The sequence below is a fragment of the Momordica charantia genome (genome assembly GCF_013281855.1).
Source record: "Momordica charantia cultivar OHB3-1 chromosome 9 unlocalized genomic scaffold, Mcharantia_2.0 BLBB01000009.1, whole genome shotgun sequence".
NCBI classification, from domain to species: Eukaryota; Viridiplantae; Streptophyta; class Magnoliopsida; order Cucurbitales; family Cucurbitaceae; genus Momordica; species Momordica charantia.
Window position 1 is genome coordinate 6,386,398 of NW_028275167.1, and position 19,180 is coordinate 6,405,577.

The 19,180-nt window shown below is 33.1% G+C and overlaps 2 protein-coding genes and 1 long non-coding RNA gene across 5 annotated transcripts; 1 reads left to right on the forward strand and 2 right to left on the reverse strand.

Annotated features, from left to right (window-relative positions):
- Nucleotides 1-572: 572 nt before the first annotated feature.
- On the reverse strand, nucleotides 573-2,931 carry LOC111018441 (uncharacterized). Of its 2 annotated transcripts, XR_015787250.1 has the most exons (3): nucleotides 2,645-2,931; nucleotides 1,637-2,133; nucleotides 573-1,504 (listed from the first exon to the last, which is right to left on the reverse strand). It is a non-coding gene; the product is annotated as an uncharacterized LOC111018441 (long non-coding RNA). The 2 variants fall into 2 exon arrangements; XR_015787249.1 differs by having other exon boundaries at nucleotides 1,637-2,931.
- A 1,627-nt stretch (nucleotides 2,932-4,558) lies between these two features.
- LOC111018440 (putative glutathione peroxidase 4) lies at nucleotides 4,559-7,667 on the forward strand. The gene is made up of 6 exons (XM_022294521.2): nucleotides 4,559-4,738; nucleotides 4,875-4,951; nucleotides 5,047-5,108; nucleotides 6,180-6,298; nucleotides 6,961-7,128; nucleotides 7,224-7,667. The coding sequence occupies exons 1-6, from the start codon at nucleotides 4,685-4,687 to the stop codon at nucleotides 7,254-7,256; spliced, it is 513 nt and encodes a 170-aa protein (XP_022150213.1). The 5' UTR covers nucleotides 4,559-4,684; the 3' UTR covers nucleotides 7,257-7,667.
- A 5,044-nt stretch (nucleotides 7,668-12,711) lies between these two features.
- Nucleotides 12,712-17,748, reverse strand: LOC111018481 (uncharacterized). 2 transcript variants are annotated; one of them, XM_022294583.2, is made up of 9 exons: nucleotides 17,591-17,748; nucleotides 17,322-17,372; nucleotides 17,028-17,184; nucleotides 16,253-16,803; nucleotides 14,851-15,024; nucleotides 14,634-14,750; nucleotides 13,845-14,024; nucleotides 13,716-13,762; nucleotides 12,712-13,371 (listed from the first exon to the last, which is right to left on the reverse strand). In XM_022294583.2, the coding sequence occupies exons 2-9, from the start codon at nucleotides 17,370-17,372 to the stop codon at nucleotides 12,978-12,980; spliced, it is 1,671 nt and encodes a 556-aa protein (XP_022150275.1). In that variant the 5' UTR covers nucleotides 17,591-17,748; the 3' UTR covers nucleotides 12,712-12,977. The 2 variants fall into 2 exon arrangements, with proteins under 2 accessions (XP_022150275.1, XP_087974235.1); XM_088118109.1 differs by having other exon boundaries at nucleotides 17,500-17,716.
- Nucleotides 17,749-19,180: the final 1,432 nt, after the last annotated feature.

Below are 19,180 nucleotides of genomic sequence, written 5' to 3' on the forward strand. Positions count from 1 at the left end.
TACGAAATTCTTGGAGTTGATTGATTAGGTTAAACATAAGTTAACCACTTTCATTCTTCCACACCACCCTCACCCTCCAGAAAAAAACTTCAATTTTTTTTTTTTGCATATTCTTGTAAATTAAATGTAAAGATATAGACGTTGAGCAATAAAATTGTTTGCATCGGATTCCATAATGAAATTGAAAGCTCCATTCCTCATGAATTATTCAAGTATTGTGTGTTGAACTTGTTGTAGTTCATTAAAAGCTGTCAAATTGAATGATAAATTTTTGTATGCATTTGAATTGTATTTCAAACTTTCCTTTTAAGACTTTTTGTAATCTTTGAGAGTGAATAGTTCATTATTTTTTGTGGGACAAGATTTTTAAAGACTTTTTGTAATCTTTGAGAGTGAATAGTTCATTATTTTTTGTGGGACAAGATTTTTAAAATTGAAATGTGGTGTGAATGATATAACAAAACTAGCTTATTTGCATGAACCAAGACTTGTAAAACTTAAAAGGTTCAAATGATGTGACACAAAAATATCTAATACAGTCATTACAAAAAAATTCACATCTAGTCATTACAAAACAAAAAATCTCCCCACCTGTCATTACAAACTTGTCATTACAAACTTGTCATTACAAAAATACTCATTTACAAAATCTTAGTACCATCACAAAACAAATCAGTTTCTCGTACAGCTAGAAATTTATAAACAACTATTTGGCCTACCGGGAGCTCTTCTAAGATGTGGTGGACTAATGACATTGAAATTTGTACTTGGTCATAAGTTTAGACCTTTGGTTGGGTAAACAAGAGGCTCGTAGCATGCAATGTAAGCCTTCTTTTTATAGCAATCATCAACATATGTCTCAACATTATGCCCTTTATAGAAAATACAACTAATGGCATGTTGACATGGGAACCCAATTAGGTCCCATTTCCTACAACTACAAGTTTTTGAATCAAGGTCTACAACGAACTTGTCACAACCATTTCTAACCTCAAATTTCAAGTCACCAGCCCACATAGGTAACCCATTCCTACAATGTAGTTTCTCCTCCTCGATCTTCTTTTTAATTTTGGGACACACCTCCCAATCAAACTTTTCAATCATCTGTCTATTTTTTTTTTTTTTGAAATCTTCTCATTAGATAAGTTCTAATCCATTCACGTAAAGAAATAATTGGTTGGTCTCTAGATTCAAGTATAGTAGCATTAAATACCTCACATGGATTATTAACCACAGAATCACACTTAGACCCGCAACTAAAGGCATGCTTACTCCATTTCTCACGAGGTAAGGCCAACACCCACTTGTATGCACCTTCATCTACCTTTTTTATTTCTTGCATCTCCCTCTCCCATTGCTGATAATAAGTTGTGTTGGTTGCTCACCAAAAAAGCTTTCTCAACTGCATTCCAGGAAACCTCTTTCTCATGTTGCTATAGATGTGTCTCACACAAAAGCGATGTTCTGATTCTGGAATTAATTCACTGAAGGTTGGCACTAAACCCTGAAAATAACAGCATAATCATATTTGATTGTTCCTTTACATCATTTACAATTTGCTCTAAAACAACTATATCTAAAGCCAATTTCTTTGCTCTAAAAGCTTCCACTTTATTAATTTGTGAAATGTACTTACGTTGTACCTTCTCTTGGATGGCTCTCAATCTCATATTTGATTGTTCCTTTACATCATTTACAATTTGCCTACTTAGCCACCTAGATGTTAGGCGTGGATTGCTGAAGGACCTACTACACGAGTGTTCACCAACAAAAGTCTTCAACTGATAAGTCATTTCTCCTTGTACCTTGGCAACATAAGACAACCATATACAACCAGTTCTAACTCTAGTCTTATCATTTTTCACAAATCGTATTTGCCATCCTCCCTTAACAGCATAATCATCCACAACATTCTTGAACTCTCTCAATGAGTTAAATGACATGCTTAATTCAACGTATGGTTTCTCGTCATCTGTTGTTTCTCTATAAACATGATATTTCGTCATAACATCAACTTCAAAATCAGACGAATCTTTTAATAAGAGTAGCTCACTAGAGTCAATATCACTTATGCCATCATTAGCACCAACTTTTGTAGTAAGTAAAATGGCTACTTGTATTCATGCTGCAGTTCTGTAAGAAAAATAGCTATGCATTTATATTAATTGATATAGTTAATTAGTAAGGAAAATGGCTACACATAAAATTTGTTAACAATATAGAGGAATGAAGGGTTTTCCTCTTGGACAAAGGTTTAGCTGTTTATTCATGTTGCAGTTTCTGGTTTTGTGAGTTTCATTTGTGGTTCTACACCATATATTGAATCAATCATTGAATAATCTCATGTAGTTGAGCAAGAACAAAAATAGGAGAACATACAAAATCTAAAGAATAAAAAAAAATAACCCCAGTTCATATAAAAAGAGGCAACAACGATTTCAAAGGAGCACCACTAAAATAGAAAATAAAAATTGAAATGGGATGAACCTGAAAAAAAGGAGCGAAGTCAAAATCTCTCTTTGCTAAAATAAAAATTTCTCATTCATTACCATGAAGTCAAAATCTAACTAATCAAACTAAAGGTAATTTTAATTTCTCATCGAGGATAACTGGAGGTGCATATAAGAAAACACACAGTACATACCACGTAGCTTATCAGGCGAAGACTTCTGAAGAATCGAAAAAGATGTTCGTGCGTGGGAGAGGCAGAAATCGTGGGTGAGAGAGACCTTCTTCTCCATCGAAGGCAGAGAGGACGGCCCTGAGGATGTGAACGTGCAGCGTCTTCGTCCAGTCGAGGTGTGTGTTGACGGAGCCGCCTCCCCAGGCGAGGTTCGGGAAGGCGTCGAAGATTGAGGAAGGGAAAGCGAAATCTTGTCATAGGTCCAGAGGGGGAAGGGAAGTCTGGGAAGCGATTGGAGAGGTTTCAAATTAAAGGTCCAATTTTTCTATTTTTGAAGTCCTAAACCGTTTTAAATGTGAACCAATCGAACCGATGTTGAACCAACTCGTCATATGGATTTTAATTTGTACACATAAATCGTAAATGAAAGCCACATCAGCATTCCATTAAATCTTAACCTATTTTTTAACGGTAATGACTAAATCGTGACTAATTTTAGAGTACAGGAACTAAATCGTTACTTTTGAAAGTTCAGGGAGCAAATCGTAACTTTAATGAAAGTATAGGGACCGAATGTGTTTTTTAACCTTATTGTTTTTATTTATTTATTTTTTTCCACAGACAGAGGATTAAAGAAGAGATGATTGTTTTTGTAAAAAAAAAAAAAGAAGAGATGATTGCCCCGCTTTTATGGAGTTTTTTTCTTTTCTCTCAAAGGCATTTATGGAAAATTTTCATGGGTGGCCCTCTGTATTATTTTCATTTTCTTATATTAACTTTCAGAAATATTATCTTTTTAGTGGATTTGTTTTGTTACTAATGAAATCATGACATTTTAATTAGTTATTTTATTACATTTTAAAGAATGACAAACTTTAAGTCTTGAAATGTTTGCCAGAACTATACTGTTTAAAATGTAGAATATAATGATTAGAAGCAAAATCAGACAGAAAATAAGAAGACTCGAATTGTCTCCGAAAATTCAAGAAAACAATCTCGATTGACATTAACAATTCAAGACTAAAATTGTTTAAAGTTAACATTAACATAAACATCGTGTTCCTTCTTTAGAGGTTGAAGGTTCAATCTCCATCACTGCTACCTTTATTGTACTTAGAAAAATATAATAGTAAGCCAGAAGAATGTTATTAGAAGACTTGGCCATGGATGGAGATTTGGTGCAAAAACTAAGGTGTGCCAATGATGTTTGAAGAGAAACGGAGAACTGTGAAAATGAAGATCATAGAAAAAGCTCAATGAAGGGATTGGGTTGGGTAGAAAGCAAAAATTTTAAATGTCGATGTCGATTTATCCTTTGATGCAAAAATCTGTCGAGACACGGAAGACAATCTGGGAGGTCGGTCGGCTGCACTTAGAGCAATTCCTGAGGTACCTACAAGGAGGTAAGTCACTCTGACGCCTATGTCAGTATAGAGTCCGAGCTCTGCAGATCGGTATCAAACAGATTTCATACTTGGACATGGAAGGTGGTGGTGTATTTATAGCGGTCAAGGGGGTAGATAGTCGTCCTATTGGGGTATTGCCCTACTCGGGTAGGGCTCTCCCGAGCGACCTTCGGTTCTTGCCATTGACCAATTCGTTCCTAGTTGCGTGCTAAGTGGACAAAACTGAGCTGTTAGGTCAGCCTCGTTGGGATGGTTTAAACAGGTCAAATGTTCAGACTTGACCCCAACAATTTTAAAACAATTTTTCCGATAATTTTTTTTGATAGATAAGTTACTTATTTAATATTGTCATATTTTAATTTTTAATTAATAAGTTAAGATGAAAAATTCATATCAATAAACTTTTTATTTCTTTTCCTTTCTGCAAACCTTAATTTTTTTTTTAATTACATTCATTTCAAATCATGTTGGTTCTAGATAAGATAAAAAAAGTAAATTATTTCTATGCTAAGCATCAACATATCCAACCCCGAATTTGCTGTACACGGAAAAAAAAATTTAATTGGAAGATAGAGAAATGCGAGCCATTGTATCATCCAATTTCTTATCAAATTGAAATTGAACAGGAACAATCGCCGCGGAGAGGAGCAAATCGATGGGGGCTTCTCAATCAGTGGCCGAGAAATCCATCCACGAGTTCATCGTCAAGGTTACATAATTCCCCAATAAAACCCTAATTTCTCTTTTTCCTTTTTTGTCTCGATCTGTTTCGTCTCTTTCTCCGAGGGACCTCCGTTGTTCTTGAGGATCTTTTTTGGTGATGAAATCGTGCTGGTGGGGCGCAGGATTTCAAAGGCAAAGACGTGGACCTGAGTATCTACAAGGGGAAGGTCCTTCTTGTGGTTAACGTTGCTTCCAAATGGTTTGTTTTGTTGCCCTTTTTTTGTTTTTTGTTGTGGATTTCTGTGTGGGTCTTGGATAGTTTGGTTAACTGTTGAATTTTTCGCATCTGAACAGTGGGTTTACAGATTCGAATTACACTCAGTTGACTGAGATTTACAGCCGATGCAAGGATCTAGGTTTCATTTCCCCCTTTTTTTTATTACTTTGTTGTTTCCAAAATGAACTGGCTTTTGCTTCTGCTTGATGAATTTATTTCAATAGTACGCATGTGATACAGAGCCAAGAGTATGTCTGTAACTGCACAGGCAGATATATATGTAATGTTAGAAAAATATCAAATGATGGAGCAAGAGTTTTGGAGAGCACATTAATGATAACAAGAGATAACAAAATCAATAGTGAAAATCAGAAAACAAGGGTTATAAAAATCTAGTTGCACTAAGACTGTGTTTGGGATGCCTTTTCAAGAATTATTTTTAAGTAAAGTATTTTTTTAAAAACACTTTTGGAAGAAAATTGATCAAATAATTCATCTAAAACCACTTTTAAGTACTTTTTTTATTTTGTATTTAGAATTTCTTAAACTACTTTTTGATTATCGAAAAATTTGATAAGTGCTTTTAAATTTGCTAAAAGTACTTTTTACCACTCTTTGAAATTATAACCAAACACTAAAATTTTTAAAAGAACACTTTTGATTTTTCGTAAGCACTTTTAAGAGGGACACACACAAAGTGAACTAACACTCTCCTCACAAGATACAACAACCTTTTTCAAGAAACCTTATGTGCACCTAAGTTTCCTCACAAATGGTTTGTTCTACTTCTATGAAAGGAATTCTGAAAAAATAATTTTGCTGAATGGGAGAGAAGAAAATGAGCAAGAGAACTCTCACATTTTTTGGAGACAAAGCTTTCTATGGAGGATTCTCTCTGTTTTTCTCTATATATCTTGAAAAAGGTGTTCTTTGTGAGGTTCCTTTTATTTTTCCATTCTTCCCAGTTTCACTTTGGCAGATTCTAAAATATCAACTACCCTGTAAGCACTTCCTAATTGTAAGTGAAATGGTTTGGACCCTTCACTTTATAACTGTGCAAAGAAAAGAAAAAACAAAAAGAGAATAATTTTAAATTAATGCCCTTTTCTCCATGAATTAAGTTTTGGTATTGAAGCATACTGTTTCTCATTTTAGGTTTTGTTCGTTCATTTTGTTTGATTCTTTCACTGTATACATTTGCTGTCCTCAGGATTTGAAATATTAGCATTTCCATGCAACCAGTTTTTGAAGCAAGAGCCTGGAACCAGCCAGGATGCTCAAGAATTTGCTTGTACGAGATACAAGGCGGAATATCCAATCTTCCAAAAGGTGATTATGCTTTTTTGGTTTTTACTGAGTGTTAATAAAATCATATTTCTGATTACGTGCTAATAACAGTGGTCTACAGAGTTAACTATCTTGTTTTAGATTTTGAATACTCCATTCCTGTGTCTGCTAAGAAAAGTTTTGATCCATTATAACAAAGTTTCACCGTTTAACGAGACTGAAGTGATTGTTTTCTGTAATCCCGTATTCGCTTGCTGCGCCCTTGTTTGAGCAGCTTCTTTGAGTTTTATCTAAGCTATCACAATAGATAGAATTGGTGTAAAGTAAGATTGATCAGATTTTATGAACTTGCTTTTCAATGGCATATAATTATGGTACTCGAGTTAGGAGCTGTTCGGGTGAACAATTTTCTGCTACCAATTTTTATCTCTTATTTTCTTTTAGTTCCTTTTCACGGATGACCAGGTTTTGGGAACTACTAAAATTGTTCATTCTTTAAAATCATGGACTAGTAAATCATGATTTCAAGTGTACAAAACTCTTGTGATCGACTCAATCATAATTCTCTAAAATATTTTTTGAAAAAAAAGTTGAAAATTCTTCAAAATCAAAACAAATTCCAAGCAGCCCCTTAAAGATTGTGAATCTGATAAGTTTTCCTCTGAAAGTTCAGCATCATATACTTCCTTATTTTAATCTTATAGGTACGAGTGAACGGGCCAGACACAGCGCCAGTATATAGGTTCCTCAAAGCAACTAGCAACGGATTCTTGGGCAGCCGGATAAAGTGGAATTTCACCAAGTTCTTGGTAGATAAGGAAGGTGTTGTCATCAATCGCTACAGCCCGACCACCAACCCATTGGCAATTGAGGTACTGTCCCAAACAGCCCCGTAAACTCATTGCTTTGAAAATAAAACTGCTCAGTTGTTGATTGTTGATGTGGCTTTTCCCTATTTCTGCCACAGAATGACATCAAAAAAGCATTGGAAGTCGCTTGAGTGGCCTCTGACCTCATACTTAATGTAAGTTCACATGAATTAAATTAATTGAAGGCATAAATAGAATATAATCAAATGGTAGAGGTCTGCTGTTCTTTGGCTGTAATTATCATGTAAGCAGTAATAATCCAAGGGGTCTGTGTGTGTTTTCTTTTCTTGAATTTAGAGGGAAGGGAAGTAGTGTTCCTTTTTGGCTGCGAGTGTAAGATTTTTGGAGTTGGTTACTTGGATATGTATATTTGTTTATTTGGTATTAGGTTGTGCATTATTATGGAATTCCAAGTTTCCTTTGCAAGAGAGAGAAAAAAAAGTAATTTATGATCAATGTTGAACAGGAAACATACCTTGTATTTGAAGTAACTTTATGTTTCTGTAATGTGAATTAAATGTATAAATTGTTGATTTGATGTAGGTTATTGTAATTTAGTCTTTAAATATATGAACTTTAATCATTTGGTTTCTTTTGTTTTGACAAGTCAAGTTGGGGGAAGGTTGGATGAATCAATTGGTCTTTTGCTAGTTTATGGTTGTATCATTAGTTGAGAAGTTTGATTGTATAGTTTATAGTTCTTGATTTGAATTTGGAGTGTGTCATTTAAAATTAAGTTTTTCAAAAGTTATTTCAAACTCACTTTTAATCATCTTGGATAAAAAGTTTTTTGTTTTTGGTCTTTTTAACTTAAATCTTTAGGTTACAAAGTTTCACTTTTCTTTTTTTTGTTGAAATATTAAATATCGAACTTGAATTAAACACTCAGGAGAGATGCCAAATGCCAATAGCTTCTATGAGCATTTAGTAAATTTGAAATATCAATAAAGTCGAATATTAATTCAAATGAAGCATAGTGGTAATTGACATATACTTCCGACAAAAAAAAAAGTTCAATTACGGCCATGTGTTTCAAGGGAATGGGAATGAAGGGATGGGAGTCAATTTTTTTATTCCCTTTGATGATGTTTATTAAATTGTTGTAATGGAAATTAAATGATCGAGACGTTGTATTTAATTGTTTTATATTTTTTCATTTCTTTTTCATTTATACTGCTACTCATTTTTCATCAATGATGCAAAGTATCCATATTCCTAACTTCATGATTATATAACCAGTACTACTACTCATTTTTCTTTTAGTAAAGGTTCATGACATTACATTAAAGTAGCACGCTACAACTTTAAATACATACACATAAATATACCCACTTTAAGATAGCTAGTTGCAATAATGAAGTAAAAAAGCTACGTTAAATAATTTAACAAAGTCAAGGATGAAGAGGATTCAAAGTCGTACGACAAAATCGAGAATTTCTAAATCTTTGAGAAAATTGGATCATAAACTTCTTCCTCCTTACTTTGATTAAAGGAACATTTTGAGACATCTTAAGAAAATAACATATTACAAATTGAAAACAAAACAAAACCATATATTACTTTGATTAAAGGGCTAGTAGAATATATAATGCAAAGGCTCTCTAGGCAATAAATGGCCGACATGTCGGACCTAGGGATGGTGGCTACATTAGAAGGAACATTATTAAGATGCATGAACAGAAGAATGAGAGGCATGGCCATCCAATGGTTCAATGAAAAGTCACTCTCAAGTGGGTTTTGTCCAAGGAGACAACTTTGTCTGCCTTGTAATCCACTTAAGCCAACCAACATTCTCTCAGCCACCGTATGTTTTGAGTCTAAGCTTTCACATCCCTTTCAAACCCTCTTATTTGTGCGACATCTTAAATGGCTCGATGGCATCTTAATCGTAGATATTTCGTAGCGTATAAGTTTCACGTCATTTTACACGAATATATATGACGTGCGTGTGTGAGAGCGAGAGATTTTTTAGTGTGTGTGACTCAATAGTAAGTTGAAAAAATTATCCTCTAGGAAATGACGTAGTGGCAAGCGCATGGAGTTTTGAGGTATCCACCTACTGTTAAGTTCTTAAGTGAAATCCTACGTATGTTGGTCACAGTAGCGCTCAGCCAAGGGAATGAACCTCAATTATAGCGGTCCACTAGCATAAATTACAAGACATTGATTTCAAAAAAAAAAAAAAGTATTTAAACCAAAATTTAGGTTCTTTGGCATTTAGAGCTTACTAGAGTAGATGTTGCATATACTTTTGATACTTACAACCTAGAATGAGAAAGAGTATCTTAATTATAGGATTGTAATGTAATAAGTTTGACATTGAACAGCATGAAAAGGAAAGAGTAGAATCTTAAATAAATTGCAAAGTTGATGGTGCAATAAGTAATTTGACACATTTTGGAGCTGCTTGACTCAATGGTATCTTAAATTGAAAAGCAGATATTTATTAATATTGCATGAGTAAGAGAGCTACTTGAAGGAGAGGAGGAGACAACTCTAGCCATTTGATGAGTAAAAATCCTTATTTCTAATGCATGACAAGTAGAACATAACTGAGAAATTAAAAGAAAACACAAGAATTTACATGGAAAATTTCAAATCGGAGAAAAATCGTCACAGCTTCACATGAAGGAAAATCTCACTATGTTAAAAATTATTACAATCACACAAATTTCTCTCCTTAACCTCAATTACACAAAGTACTCTCTCAAAGCAAATATCACTCACTGGAGCTAGTAACCAGACTTGAAGTGTTTCAATTGGGATGAATAAAATCCAATGGTATGAGCCCCTTTTATAGCATTTGTATCAGCACATTCCCTTCTTTTACCTTTTTCGCTGTTGGACAATTTGCTCTTCTAATATTTGACCAGAACTCAACACACGTGTGAAAGGTCACGATAGGTATCGAGCCAACCACATAATATTTGAATGGTTGGTTTATATTTGTTAATATAACATTTATTTCCAAATTGATTTTTTTCTTGCCTAGTTGTTTTCATTTTTCATGTGGGTCAGTCATGTTAACTCTTATTGATGGCTCAGATTTCGTAATGAGATTATCGACGAAAAGTCAACCTTTCGATAAGATTTATTTGGAAGATGTTGTGATAGAGAGACAAGGAAAGCTCTACATATAAGAACCCTAAAATCTCCCATTTAGAGCTCAAACTTTGAGCAAATTAACAAAACCAAAGAAGAGAACCTCTTGTCTCTCGTGAGATCAATGGAGGCAGCAAAGGGAGAGGAGCAGTCAAAGAGGTGTTCATGGGGCCAAGTTTCAAAGCACTTGAGAGAACACAAAGGAAGGCTTTATATCATATGGAGATGTGCAATTCTTCTTCTTTCTTGGAGGGATAATTAATCAATTCAAACCCTTTGATCTCTCTATTTCTCAAGATGGGCTTTTTCTTAATTAGTTTGTTGATTTTTTCATCTTTTTTGTACATATGGGAAGATGGAGAAGTAATAAGAGTGACATGATTTTGGTTATATATATATATTGCTAGCTATATCGGTTGTTAGTAAGTACGCACAGTCACAATTCACCTTTGATGATCATCGGTCATAGTTTCAGTTGTGACTTGTTAAGGACGTTTCGTGTAAGTTGCACGTGTTTTGGTTAGTTCGTTAAGATGAAATTACCGTTGTGTGGGATAGATCAATGTTGCAACCGAATGAAATAGGTAAGTATAAAGTACAATAACACATTACTCATCACATCACTTGACATGAGGATGAACTTCTTATATGACTTCATAGAGCCGCGTTGGGTCTATTTTAAGGCGGCTAGGCTACTAACCATATAGGTGGGAGTATGTCATCTATGCCGACGCTTTTAGCCTTGGCAAAACCGTTGGGAAAGATTGAGATTTGTCAACATTTTTCAAAGCGTTGGCATATTCGATTTTTGTCGATGCTTTCTAAAAAGCGTCGGCAAAATCTATTGCGACGGATTTATGCCGACGCTTTTTGGTGTTGAAAAAACCCAAAAATCTTGTAGTGGTTCTTGGCCTAATTTGGTTGAGCAACAACTTCTCTAGTAACTTTTAGTTTCACCTTGTTGGAATTCAATTTACGGTTCATCTACGTCTTGAATATGCCATTTGATCAGATATAGTTCGCTTTGGGTTAAGTGGCTTATTGCCGCACCTAATTAAACTATATTCTCACTTAATTGGGCTACAATCCACCTAGTGACTTTTAGTCTCAACTAATTGGTCTTCGAAAAATGAGCATGGTGGTTCTTGTTTGACTTGGTTGGATACAACTAGCAACTTATCTTGCTTCCAAGTCAAACTTTAGTTGAACTACGATTCACTAGCAGACTTTTTGGTACCACCTAGTAGCTTAGTTACCTAATAGCTTAATAGAGGGAGTATAGTACTCCCGGGGTACTAGAAGTTTTCTCTAATACTAATATACCACCTCATAATGTTTATGTATCATTTACGACTAAGTTTGGAGACTATTAATGATAAATAGAGATAGATTAACTTTTATATTTATCAACTTCAAATTTCAAAAATCATTTTTCGACTGAAAAAATCTCGGAAACAAGAGTTTATAATTAATAATGTTATTTTTTTAGAATAAAGATATTATTGTATGTGAGAGGATTTATTTGAACTCGTGAACATTACTTAAATTTCATGTTCAATGATAATACCTTAAATTAGTATGGAACTAAAGCAAAGTTATAACCAAATTGTTTTTGTGCATTACTTTTGACATTCGGTAGATTTGTTCCTACTACTATACATGGCTGATGGCATTATATTTTGTCACGTAGTAATACCAAATCAATTGAAATTTTAAAAAAATAATAAAACCCCAATAATAGATCTCATTTGAAAAAAAAAATTTAGGGTCTAAATCACCTGTAATAATTTAATTCCTAAATTTTAACCATTTAATTCATGCAAAACATTTAAGATGGAAAATCACCTTAGTCCCTAATATCACCGGTAGCTCTACCACATGAGGGTAGTAAGAATAGTTTACACGCATGTCTGGTGCCATAGCAATTTATTGATATGTATACGTAAAGAAACCTGTGTTATTCTTTAACAAGATTTTACGAGTAGAGACTAAGATTTTAATCTAAAGAATGATTAAGGAATAAATTGTTAAAATAAAATCATTATTATAATTTTTTTTTAGTAACAAACAACTTGGGGTAAGATTTCGAACTCACGATTTTTCGGACATAGGTACCGGCTAATTTAATAAAAATAAAGGAACCGAAAGTATTTTTCTACCTAAAAATAAACTTACACACTTCTTCCATCTATGTATATACTTTTTAATAAATTCTTTTTATTTGTTTTTTTATCTACTTTTTTAAAGCGTTTTTAAAATCTAAGTCAACATTTGAAAACTAAAAAAGATCCTTTTAAAGTTTTGGTTTTTGAAATTTGGCTAAGAATCCAAAAGCGTCTCTAAGAAAAGTGAAAAACGCATGGAGAAAACAAATATATTTTTGAAAAACCGAAAACAAAATCGTAATCAAATTCCAAAAGAATAAATTAAACAATGAAAAAGAATATTCCAATATCAGCATGACTGATGAATTGGAGAGGAGAAGACATAAATATGATCATATAGAACAATCCAAACCGACTCCAATATCCAAAAAAAAAACTAATATCCAAATCCATTGGCTTATATACTGAAGCAAAACAAAAGTAACCAATAAGTCTGAAGACTTCAACCCTTCAGAAAAGTTTTCATCTATGTACAAGAGATTTTACTTTATTTGGTCTGCTAACTACCAAAAATATAATCTAAATAAAACTGAACAAGAAAAAGAATTTAAAGGCAAGGGACTAACCTAACAATTCCCTCAGTCTTTATTCTTTTGCATCCACAAGATATGGAGCTTCAGCAAACTCAGCATCTTTGTCAAACACATCCCACCCATCATCTGAAAACGCTTTGGAATAGTTTATTTCTCTTCCTCCTTCTTCAAGAGACTCCGACGACAAGCTACCAACAGAGGATGCTCGGCTTCCTTCCTTTGAGGTAGTAGGCGACACGCCTTTCTCATAAGCCAAATCAGATGGGATGTCATTTGAAGGTAAGCAAAAGAGAGCCGAGTTGAAAGCCGTGCTTTTTAGAGATGAACCTGAGGAAGCTAGAATGCAGCTTGTTTGACTAGAGGAAAGGGATTGGCTTAATGGTAGTTTCTTGTCGAACTTCTCCTTCAGATGCCTCACGTCTTGACAAATAACCGAAATTTCTCCCCTGCGAATATACCATGTAAAGAAGTGAACAAACACTTTAATTCGGGTAATGTGTCTGTATCCGTCACTTGTTAACATAGTAGACATGTTAAGACACTAGTTGCACAAATTGAACATTTTGTCCAAGATTTGTTAGGCACGTATTGAATACTTTATAAAAAATAAATATAAATAGTATTATAGGACCAAAGCTTCAAACATTCTCATGTATTAATCCCAACCCATGTCCTAGAATTTTTTAAATAAATGTATCTTGCCCGGTCTGTGTCCTAAATTTATAGAAAATGATGTATCACCATGTCCGTTTCATATCCGTATCTTGTATCTGTAGAGATGAAAACTTACTGTAACATGTCGACTATATGCCCACGACTCATTAGGAAGTCCCGCAACTGCAGTCAGAAAGAAATAACATCAATAATCAACTATTTATTTACCCCGAAAGGACAGTCGTTTTCAACTATGGTCGGTTACCTTGGAATTCTCCTCTTCCTCCTGTCGTAGTGTCACTGCTTGCTCGACTAGCTTCTGCATGAGAGCGTCTTGCTCAGCAAGTGCTTTTCGTGCCTCTTCTTCCTTAGCTAACTTTACTTCCTGTGCTGCTTCCAGCATAACATCTGCTGCAGCTATTCTTGCTTCAAGAGTTGCTTGCATCTATATGATAAAAAGAATTTTAATACTTATTCATTGATAAGATAATATTTTTTGTTTTTGATTTTCTGTTAGTAAAAAATAAAAAAATAATTACAAAAAAAAAACATGTTTGATAACCTATGTTTAATTTTTTTGAAATAAAAAAAAATCAAAACATGTTGGATAATGTTTTCTATATTTTGTCTGTCTACAAGAACTGAAACTATTTAACAATGTCAGACAGAAACATACAGATGAACTATAAAGAGAGATACGTGTTAAAAGAAAAGTTGAAGAGAATAATGTAAGAGAGAGACCAGTAAGTTAAAGTTTAAATGTTAGAGAGAGACAAGCTTCAGAGAGGAGTAGAAAGATGGGGAAATTTTGAAAATAAAAAATATGTTTCTAAAACCTGATTGGTGTGGCTCTAAAATTTACTTAGAAATCAAAATTAGAGAAGTTATCAAAAGGGCACCTAAGAAAATAAAATAATCTAACATGTTACATGCAAATAATACTAAGCGGTTTGTTATTTTTTATAGAGGCTCCCACAGAACAGATATTTCACAAGACATGGATCCTCAGATAAGATAGTAACCAAAAATTTATATCATTGAAGTAGAGAAACACCTCATCGAGAATCGAAATAGAGTTGTCCCTTTCGTCTGACAAACTGAGCAGACGAGATTGGAGTTCCCGTGTTTCCGTAGCTAAAATCGCCTTCTCTCCATAAACTTCTCCTGCAAGCTGAAGAAGAAGAAGACATTTCAGTCGATAATTGAAAAGGGCAAGCACATAATCCATACGGTGCCCATATAGTATCTAAACAAGAAAGAAAATATCCCACCATATCATTTTCTTCTATGGCTTGGGCTACCGTCTGTTTCAGTTTCTCTACTTTGGCTGTAATTTCCGACCCTCCATTGGCAGCTTCTTCTCTGGCTTTCTCAACATCTTTCTCCTTCTGTTCCAATTCCCTCATCTTATCAATAACTGATTCCATAGCTGAAAATAAAAATACCTGCAGAAAAAGTTAATTGCTAATAACACAACCCGCGTTTTTTTAACAAGAAACAATTATGAAAAGAAACAAAAGTTAGAAATACAAGTTCCAAAAGAGGGACGAGAAAATAACAATAAGCAAGTTAACAAGGAAAGGGAGAAATAAAGGTCTCCCAATTCATATAAATATCTTGCAAGGAATATTCAGAACGAAAAAAAAACTAAGAGCACATCATTGCAATGCCTTTAACTTAGCTGATTCACAACGATCCAACCAATGCTTCAAAGATACTTTGATTTCGCTCCAACTAAAGTTCTGAAATAATGGCTTTAACCCATTTAACCATAGTAAGTTTGGCCTGGGAGCCAAATAAAAGCCCATAATGAGTTTGAAGAACATTGCTCTGCTATAAGTTAATATGGCAGTCTAGGGCTAAACTTCTGCAGTATTCCCATGCATAATTACAGTCCTCACAGCTAGATCTTCGATCATGCCTAACCTCAAACACGGCTTCTTATGACATATGTTTCTTTTAATTTTTACTTTTAATAGTATCCGTGAGTGTTCGGCCAGCTTGCACACACCTTGACTAATCTCAAGGCACAAACCATTTGATTCTATTATATTTGTTACCAAGAAAATTAGTAGGATATTAAATCTTAGGTGGGTGGCAATAGTGGTTGGAACTCATTCTCTAAGCCTTTTACCTCCTTAATGACCATGATTACATACAGGGAGATAAATAAACTAATAATATAGCATGGGTGAATTTTATTTGCATAGGCATAAAACCAATAGCTGTGCCATGCCAATCTTCTACATTCTTGCTAGTAAACATCACAGAGAACAGACACAGAAAAGTTTCCAAAATGTAAATATAAATCCACCAAACAACTGCAATTAAACAGAGTGGCCAACTAATATATAACTAGAAGATTCCTTCATATCTTAATCAACTTAGGTGAGTCAATCATGTTATAAAGATTACTACAAAGTTTTTGCAATATGAAACAACTGATAGCAAGCAAATATGTTCTTTTGAGCACTCAGTTTCAAATGTCAAATTCCCCTTGACAAATGGCTAAAAAATGACCCCAATAATAAAATGACACACCAAAACAAAGTGCTGTCATTTAAAAGCTACCAAATGAACAGAACCAAGAAAACTAAAGGAATATACTGAAGGCTCTGTTATGCAAATGATCCAAAATATTGATCATAACCGTATTTGAATTTCAATAATTACCTTGTTGCTCTTAGCATCCTCGATGATCTCATCAAGAAGTTCCACTCTACATAGTTCCCCTGATTGTGTGATCAAGGAACTATTCCCCATAAACTTATCTCCATTTTCGCTCATTTCAACAGTAGAACACTCTTGCTTGGGACTAGGATCCAAAGTGTCATTTGCATTTGATTTCTGATAATCAGGTTCTGAAAGAATCTGGATTTCAGGTTGAACCGGTGAATGATTTTCAAAAGATGGATTGGCAATCTGGCTATCGAAATCCTGTACTGTAGGAATAGAGCAATCATGACGCGATTCTATGCTGTATAATTCTTGCACGAGCATGGTGTTCGAATCACGAATAAGATGAGAATTACAATCATTCAAGCTTCCATCAACTCCATCAAATAATTGCTTATCCCCTTCGATATCCTCAGTCACTTGTTTCAAGTGTGTGCCAATTTGATGAATTTGTTCATGATCACGATCTTCATAGACCAAACCACTTGAGTTTCTAGGTGCTACATGATTCAGTCCTACTTCAGAATCCGACTTCGTTTTATTCTCAACTGCATGTTCCACATAAATTCAACAAAAAGTAACCAAGAGATACTTAGTGTGTGTTTCTCATGCCTTCTAAAACGATTCTAGAGAACCAAAAGTACTTTTTTTAGTCTAATTCCAAACACACATATCAAAAGCTAGAAAAAGCATTTAACTAATGTTCTTTCAGAAGTGCTTATATAATAAGTAATTCTCTTAACAGACATTTTCAATTGGGAATAACGTATACCTTCTATGTTAGATGCAACCTCAAGAGAAGTATCCTTAGAGGGTAAATTGGTTTCTTCATATAAACGAGGGATAATCTCTATGAGAATGTCATTAACAGCTTCATTAACATCGTTATGATTTTCAAGGGCCACAGCCCTTAGAATCCGATAATCAACCTGATGAAAATGAAGTGAAAAAGAACAAAATTAGAAACAGAACGGATTTCGACAAACCAAGAGCAGAGTTTCATAAATTTTGATTATTCAATTAACAAGTTTTGAAGGAACTGATCAAAATCATGTCAACGCTATACCTCAGGAAATAGCTGGCTCAGAACTTCGTAAACCTTCTGGAAACCCATCATCTGCAGGAGACAAATAAATTTTCCAACGAGAGTTAGAAATTCACATGATAATTCAATACGTTTGGATTATAAAACAATTGAGTGCAGAAATTAACACGAAAGGCACAGAGGGAAGCCGTAATTCAACCAATTTCAATAAGAACGAGATGAAATGCAGTCGATTGGAGTTGGGTTTCCAATTTTTTGGCGAAAATGGAAGAGAATTGATGAACACTAACCAGTGATCGGGATCGACAGAATCCTGAGAGTGGAAAAATTGATCGATTGTGTGAAACGAAGAGTCGCGGGCTACTTAAGAGGCAAGGAACTGGGCATCGTCAATCTGAAATGAGATCATTCGATTTTGATTTTAAAAATAAAAGATTTTGTGAAGAGATAAAAGCTGATTAAGAATACAATTTATCTAACTTAGAAGAATATTAGTATGTTGTTATTATTATTATTAATATTAATATTTTTTTGAAAAGTTAGTATGTTATTATTTTTTCATTAAAAAAACAATATTTAATATGTGGTAAAAATAATAATAATTTAATATTTTGTTTGGCAAATTGTTCTTTTAACCATAAATTAAAATCAATATGGATATATATATTTAAAGTTTAAAGTTTTATATATTTAAAATTTACCAATTTTGATTTTTCAACTTTCAAGTATCGTTTTCAAATAAATTATTGAAGTTTGCATAAAAATCTACCGGGTCAACGTTTAAAGTTGAAGTTAAAATTTCTACCTTTCATATTTATTTTTCTAAAAAAAAATAAATCTATTAGTCAGACCACTCTAAAATAATATAAATCTTTTAAACAAAATTTATATTTACTATTTTTATTTTTATCTCTCTTAATTATTCCGAGTCTCTAATGAAAAAAATGGTTTATTTTGAGTCATATTATTAAACCCGTATCAATTTTATTATTTATTATGTATAAGAGAGTTCAATAATTATACTTAGACGTTAATTCTAATCATTAGCATTAAATGTTTTAACAAAAGTTTAAATTTAATTATTAGGTCATGGTACTAAAAAATATAGTTGATGAACTTTCAAAAGATATATTTTATTTTAATTATAAAAGAAACTTTTTTTATTGTTATTATTTTTGTTACAACAAGTAGATAATATGGTTTCAAGTGTATTAATACAAGGGAGCTACATAAGTAGGCTAAAACAGTTATTTAAACTGTATATAAACTTTTAATGTTAGCAGATTTTTGTTTGTTTTCTTAAGATTTATAAGATTTTTTTTACACAAACCTTAAACACAAATAAAAACAGTATAAAATGGCTGTGTCAAAAAAAAAAACGGCAGGTGAATTTGGAAAAAAAAAAAAATCAAACTTATAGCTTAACTTTTTTGTAATATTAAATTTTACCGTAAAATTGGAGAATATTAAATTTTTACTTTTAGATATTCAATTGAATATATTAACTTTTTCTTGACTAGTTTCAAGATATATATATTTTTTTTAATTCCAAGTTAAAGATTTGATAGATATTTTAGAACTCACTAACTTCAACCTAGGTTAAATATACTAATATAGCTTAACGACTAAGGTTTTAGTATTCTATAGGTCAATTCTTCTAAAAAGAAAAAAAAAATTCTTGGTCAAAACCTAAAATCTCTCAGTAATGTTATAAAATTTTAAAATGAAATAACTCACTAATTTTATAAAAAAAAAAATTGAGGCTTAACTTTGGAAAATTTAGGTAAAAATTCACTCAATTTTCCTTAAATGTTAGTTTGAGAGTGTTTTAACACAGTAAAAATTATATTAATTATTCCAGAGCACTTTTCACTAAGAAA